The 6,660-nt window shown below is 39.4% G+C and overlaps 1 protein-coding gene across 1 annotated transcript in view; it reads left to right on the top strand.

The window, feature by feature from the left end:
• The window catches only part of LOC104468719 (multidrug resistance protein 1-like), a 32,274-nt gene that overhangs the window by 16,422 nt on the left and 9,192 nt on the right, over positions 1-6,660 (top strand). The window contains exons 14-19 of the mRNA XM_010082948.1: positions 936-1,097; positions 1,583-1,822; positions 3,045-3,191; positions 3,638-3,742; positions 4,514-4,591; positions 5,721-5,804. Coding sequence (XP_010081250.1) covers positions 936-1,097; positions 1,583-1,822; positions 3,045-3,191; positions 3,638-3,742; positions 4,514-4,591; positions 5,721-5,804 — 816 coding nt within the window. The remainder of the gene's footprint in view (positions 1-935; positions 1,098-1,582; positions 1,823-3,044; positions 3,192-3,637; positions 3,743-4,513; positions 4,592-5,720; positions 5,805-6,660) is intronic.

Raw genomic sequence — 6,660 nt, 5'->3', positions numbered from 1 at the left:
GGAAAGAATACAAATCTCCGTGGAAGCATTTGTCTACTGAAACTGTCACCTTCTCCGTGCCCCTGTTCCTGTGCCCGTACGCCCGTAAGCAAGTAACTTCCAGCAGGATCCGTGACTGCAGAACATATTTGTTGCATGAAATCCCCTTGGATTTCCCCTCTTGCCCCCAACCCATGGTCTTCTCCAGGCGTCAAAGTGGAGGGAAGACACTTTCTTCAGCAGCCCCAAGCTGACCTGTGCTCATTTGCTGCCTGAGGACTGTGCATGCCATTAGTCTGCATGTGGGAGCTGGAGAGGGATGGAGCATGTAACCTGCAGACTGAGGCTTCGGCAGCTCTTGCTGCTAAATCCCAGAAGGCCCTTGCAGAGAGTGTATTAGTTGACAATTTGAGTTGTAGTTTATTTTAAAAGACTGGGAGAGACCTTTACAGGAGTGGCTAACTCCCATTTCTGATCCCAGATGTACTCCACTCCTCTACACTTTCCTGCTAAGTCTTCTAAGAAGTCACGTTAATATTATACTTTCAAAAATATGTATGGATAGTATATAAAGAAAACATCCTTTCTTTACATACTAGCTATCCTAGCTTTATTTTGAGAGAGATCTAACTATGCTCACTGCATTTCCCTCCAATGCGTGAATACATGTGGAAACACTTTAAGGGCAACTTCTGCTCAAACAGTTCAAGTTTGGTAAAAAGTCAAGTAACCTTAATTATAGCCTTTAATACCTACATTGCTGGTCTAATAAGATTGTGGTATTCTATGCCTGAATTAGGCAAGTTAACATGCCAAATCTTTGTTTTTAGAAGAAATTATTATTTTTGAAGTTTGGATTTATTTTATATTGTAAATGCCTAAAATAGCCTTGTTTTATTTCTGTGCTGTTTTCTTGCAGATTTTAATGTAAATTGCTTTTGTTGTTTTTCTGTAAGGCTCGGGCTGGACGTACCACCATTGTGATTGCTCACAGACTGTCTACCATCAGGACTGCTGACACTATTGCTGGATTTGAGAAAGGTGTTGTGGTTGAACAAGGAACACACAGTGAACTCATGTTGCAGAAGGGTGTCTACTATTCTCTTGTAATGCAGCAGGTACAGGAAAATTTATTTCTTTTCTTTCTCCAGTTCACAAAGTTGTGAAATGCTGATAAGTGGAGCCATTTTCTCTCTAGTTCCTGCGTGTCGTCCTTCTGGCAGCTACTCAGTTGCACTAATCTGGGGACAGACACAGACTTGGAATTCTTGTGGGTTTTGCCCATAAGACTGTTTCATATTTACACAATCCAATATGTCAAAAACATAAGCGAGTTGAAGGCACAGACTACGTAATTATGACCACAGAATTGTTAGATTCCAGGTTGATTCCATAGACTGCTTAAAGAAAAAGATAAGAGGGAAAAAAAAGAAAATCAGGAACAAATAGTCTACTGCTTTGCCATTACAGACTGTGTACTTATGTGGCCTATGGGCAACAGGGATCAAATGGCTGAAACAGCAGTACTCATGAAAAAAGAATTTTACTCTTCCTTCTCTGTGTTCAAAATGTCATGTGATTGTATATCCTGAATTCTCATTAGGGTTGTAGCAATAATGTTCAATATAATGGGACATCAGAAGAAAGCGAAGACACAGGAGCTGAGGAATATGAGGAAAATTACAGAAATGAAGAGTCAGCTCCTCCACAAGATCAAGATCATTTTGAAGAATCGGTGATCTCTGGGAGAGGCAGCATTAGAAGAAGATCTGGAAGATATAACAGCAAGAGGTGCTCTTCTAAGAAAAAGTCCTCTAGGAAAGAGAAAAAAAAAGACCTGGTGGTTGGTATTAAAACTTTAATTTAGGATGCTAGTGAAAACATGTAAGCATAAACACAAAGGACATGATTTTAATTACTTTTAGATAGCTGGCTGCCATGCTGAATATTTGTCCTAGGAATGAGGACAGTTGTGTATGTGTTACCAAAAAGTTCATGTTAATATGATTAATTCAGTGTGGAGCTGGAAAAAACTTGTGCTGTTGATTTGTTATGCTGCATAAAATTAAGCGTATTATTTCTGTGTTATTATTGTTTTAATTCTATCTAATTAAAATGAGTTGTGAGATTTCATTTGCAGGATTCTTTACTTCCTGGTACTCATTTTTGCGAATACTGGGGAATAATGTAATCCCTGGGGCTTGCATACAAAGCTTTAAGGCATTTTGGAATATCATATTACCTTTATGTCAAACAAACAAAAAAAAAATCAAAACCCTAACATTTTGAAGTGTATTCTAAATAAAAGAACCATTATTCTCTCTCTCTCTCTCCCTGTCTTAGAATGTGCTTTAAAATATCCAGTTCTGAAGGTTTTTGACTTTAACTCACAAATCTCACATAGGAATAAAAGTCATATAGGGATAAAAGTCACACAGGAAGTTCAGGTTTTAGAAACAGAATATTGATTTTTTCAAAGCTGAGTAAACCTTGCTCATGGCAATCAGCAGGACCAGATTTCTAGTTGTGTCTGGGTCAGACTTTGGGTAGGCAGCTCAACAGAAACTCGTTTTTTGTGTTTTCCTGTTGTGTACTGCTTGAAATACAGCTTTTTTTAATGATGCATAGTATAGTTTGCAAAAAAGAAAGATGACCTCTCTACCCAGCTGTATTGCTGCCAGCCCACTAGCATTTAGCTGAACCCGAGGGATCTTTTCTGGGCTCTGAACAGTGAGACTTTCAGTTCTTTACAAAGATTCAAGTGTTAAAGTTACCATTCATGGTGACCAGTCCTATATAACTTTCAATGAACTGTCCTGGCCCTTCTCCCCTTATGACTTAGCCTTTTGTTAAATTTTTGCTTTCAAACTTTTACAATGCAGTTGAAGTTCTAGGATATGAAACAGCAAAGCTGCAGATCTCCAGCATGTTTGCTCATTCTGAGTGCACAGAGAGGCCTTTCAGTAGTTTACCAAGACAGCTCACTACTCAAAGCCTAATGAACACCCACTGTCTGGGGAAATTCGTGTTTCCAAGGAAAACTTGCAGCCTTTCCTTTCCTGTAGGAAGAAAATCTCCCTGCTGTGCCTTACTCAAGAATCTTGGCTCTAAACAAACCTGAGTGGCTGTATATACTGCTGGGAGTGATTGCTGCTGCCATCTCAGGTGGGGTCCATCCTGCATTCGCTGTTATATTTGGAAAAATCATTGGGGTAAGTGCTTGTTTTCCTTCTTTTTTTCTTTTTTTTTTTTTTTGGTAAATGGATGTTGCAGCCCTGAGCCTTCCTCATGCTCAGCCAGTTTTCCTTATGTAAGAGTCTGGGTGAGATTCACTTAAATAAATGGATCCATTGAAAAATGGGTAAATGTTGGTGAAGTGACCCTCTAGAGGCAGAGCCCAGTGGAACTGCATCTGACCAGCAGAGGAAAGGAGGAACAACAGTTGGACCTGGGGGAACAAACTAGCAAGAAGTAGGTTAAATGGAAAGCTGCACTGTCTTCTGGCCCTCAACAGGACATTGACTGCAGACTGATTTCAGGATCCAGGGTACTTGCTGAGAGAAATCGAAGGAGACAAGCTTCTTGAGATGAAGGCTGGCTTATGTAACTGGCAGTCATTGCCTACGTAATCATTTTTGTGTTTTTTTTCCTTGCATAGGCTTTTCAAGAAACAAATCCAGAAAAGAGGAGTAAAAACACTTTGGTGCTTTCTTTAATGTTTCTTTTACTCGGAGTGATTACCTTAGTAACATACATAATCCAAGTAAGTGTCACTACACTGAAATGTAAGAAGTTCTTAACTGCCCAGCAGGCTACAGGTGTAACTCATATCAATGCAGCCTGAGAAGCAAAATGCCAATCAGAGCTTACAAAAACCGACAGAAGTGCCAGGGTTCTTCCAAAGATATGTGGAGTTTATGGGTGTGTTTGCTTAAAGACATATGTCCATATTTGCTATTAGTTTAAATAAGCCACTGTAGGCAATGTAGATTCAGCATGATTGAAATAAAAGTTAAGGATCTGGCCTTAAAGTTGAGACTGATGTTTCTCATTGACAGTCTATAGGCTCCTGACAAAGTAAATATGAAATAGACTCCATAGAAGATGGTGGTTTTCGTACCATCAGACAAACTCCATCATTTACTGTCCTCTTATGACTGTTCCACGGCTTGCAGAAAAAGGTTACTGCACATTGATGTCCACATTATAAAATGCATGGTATGAGTGGTGTGACTGAATGTCTCTGGTAGCAGAGTAGGGAAATCAATGACTAGACAGGCTGATTATCTACTAATGCTGCTGAGGCATACGAATAAGGCATTGCAATGAAGGTCCTGGCTTCTTTGCCATGTTGATTCCTTTTCGTGGGAAAATAGAGTTTCAGGTTCCAGGAACGTGAAGGGCACTTCTCACAAAACTTACATATGCAGAGGGTGTTGCAGGAGATTTTTTTGTGTCATTGCTTTTGTTGTGCAGCTTTATAAACAGTGTTAAAGCATGAGAAGAGAAAATATGACTCTGTTTCCTCCCCCAGGGTTTCATGTTTGGGAAGTCTGGGGAAATACTAACAATGAGACTGCGCTCTTTGTCCTTCAGAGCATTACTTCAGCAGGTATGAATTATGCAGCTAGGGTAGCATGAGAGCTAGATGGCTTTTGCAAATTGTTATAAAGTACATGTTGGGTTTCAATTGTGTGGTCTGGAGAAAAGAAAACAAAAACATGTCTCTTCTACCAATAGCTTAGGAAAAAATACAACTTTTTATGAAAGTCTCTTGTCCCATGTGCAGTTTGGCTCAGTGCTGCTACTGCAAATAGTTTAATTTTGAAGAAATGCCATTGCAAATGTGCACACTTCTGACATGTTAATATACACAGTTTGCAGCTGTCTGTGTGTGCAAGGATGACCACAAAAGTTCAATCTCCCTTTGCTTGGGTGGTCATGATGCAAGTGTGTATTATATAGATTTAAATGTAATCTGTTTAGTTATTTAGACCTAAATTTACGTGCTGCAATCCATAGCAAATAGACAATATGATAATTTTTTTTACTGCAAAAAATTCAAATTACCTTATTGCATCCAGAATTACCCATGAGAAGAATAAAGTTACTGATATTAAACCCTTCCTGATAATTTGTGTGATTTCATATTACTTGCGTAGGAGTTTTGAGAATGCATAACTTGGTACCCCACACACCCACTGGGGACAAGAACCTGTGTGTTCATAGAAACATCTGAAAGGGACTAGGAGAGGGAAAATTAGTGATTAAAAAAACCTGCCATAGCCTTTGGAGATTAAAAGGCCTCACTTCCTTTCTGTATGTACAAAGACAAGTGAGCAGTTGCTCTTCTATAGTTAATGGAATAGGTAACTTGTAAGAAGATAATAGTTAACCTCTTCAGGCCAAAGGAAAGACTGGGTAAAAGGGGTTTTTAATAAAAGCTTCTAAACAGACACATTCAGATTAACATTACATCTAGTAACACTTTGATTGTGAACAATTAGATGTTCACAACAGAATAACACTTTTTAAGGTTTTTCTTTTAGTTTACTTAGAAGATGCTGACTACAGAGGAAGGATATGGCAGTTAGCCTTCATGACTTGTGCTTCCATTTTCCCATATGCTACTGTCCTGCTACTGAGCTAGAACTGTGTTTATTAGTAATCCTGGTAAATCTGAAACATAAGAGCATGTAATTTTTTGAAATAAATGTTAGTAACAGTGTCTTTTCTTGCAGGAAATTGGATGGTACGATGATCAGAAAAACGCTGTTGGCGTTCTGCTAACTCGGCTTGCCACAGATGCTTCCCAAGTCAAAGGGGTACGCCGATTCCTTTTTGTGTGCTTTTTAAATATTTCTTCCTTACAAATATTAATTGTAATTGACAAGGGACACTGAGATTATTTCAGAACACAAGGCAGTAAATCTGCCCAACAGACTGACAGATGAATTTACATAGCATGCTGTTGACACCTTGGAAATGACTTCCCAGCTGATAATTTATGACAACTGTGAAAAATCCAGTAGATGTTCATGCACTATTCATTTATCTCCCTGCAAGTCTCTAAGCTAAGTATATAACGACTGTAGACCATTTCACCATGCAAAGTGAAATCTGCATGTGCTGGGGGCCAAGATCAGTGGACCCCAGGTTTTTACACCCCATGATAGGTGTCACCTGAGTACCATGAAGAAGTTGCATCTGCAGATAATGCAAACCTTTACTGACCTTAATGAAGAGAATTCTTATTCCCATCCCCACCAAATGTGCTTCACACACAAGCAGGCCAAACAGTAAGAAATGACCTGGCATTAATAATGAACACCAGGGAGGGCAATGGCTGAGGGAAGGAATGACTTGAGGTACTGGTATGGGAGAGGTGACCACTGGATGCTAGCAGGAGAATATGGCAAATTCTGCACAATTCCTCCTACTGCTCACCTCATCAGCAGTCCCTGATGGCCTGCCAAATGTCTCTCAATTTCTTCCCTTCTCCCTGGGGAAACAAACAAAAAGAAAAAGAGAATCACTGCAGGACTTCCAGGGGAAAAGTTTTCTGGTTTGTTTTAAGATGTCTTTGTGTCCTTCAAATCTGTACATCAAAGACCCTTTAATCCCTATGTTTTTCAGTCTCAGACTCTTGTTTCTCTCTCCTGTCCTCATTCCTTATGGACT

The sequence above is a fragment of the Pterocles gutturalis genome, unplaced genomic scaffold (assembly GCF_000699245.1).
Source record: "Pterocles gutturalis isolate BGI_N339 unplaced genomic scaffold, ASM69924v1 scaffold9490, whole genome shotgun sequence".
In the NCBI taxonomy this organism is placed as follows: domain Eukaryota; kingdom Metazoa; phylum Chordata; class Aves; order Pterocliformes; family Pteroclidae; genus Pterocles; species Pterocles gutturalis.
This window is presented reverse-complemented; position numbering and strand designations above follow the sequence as displayed.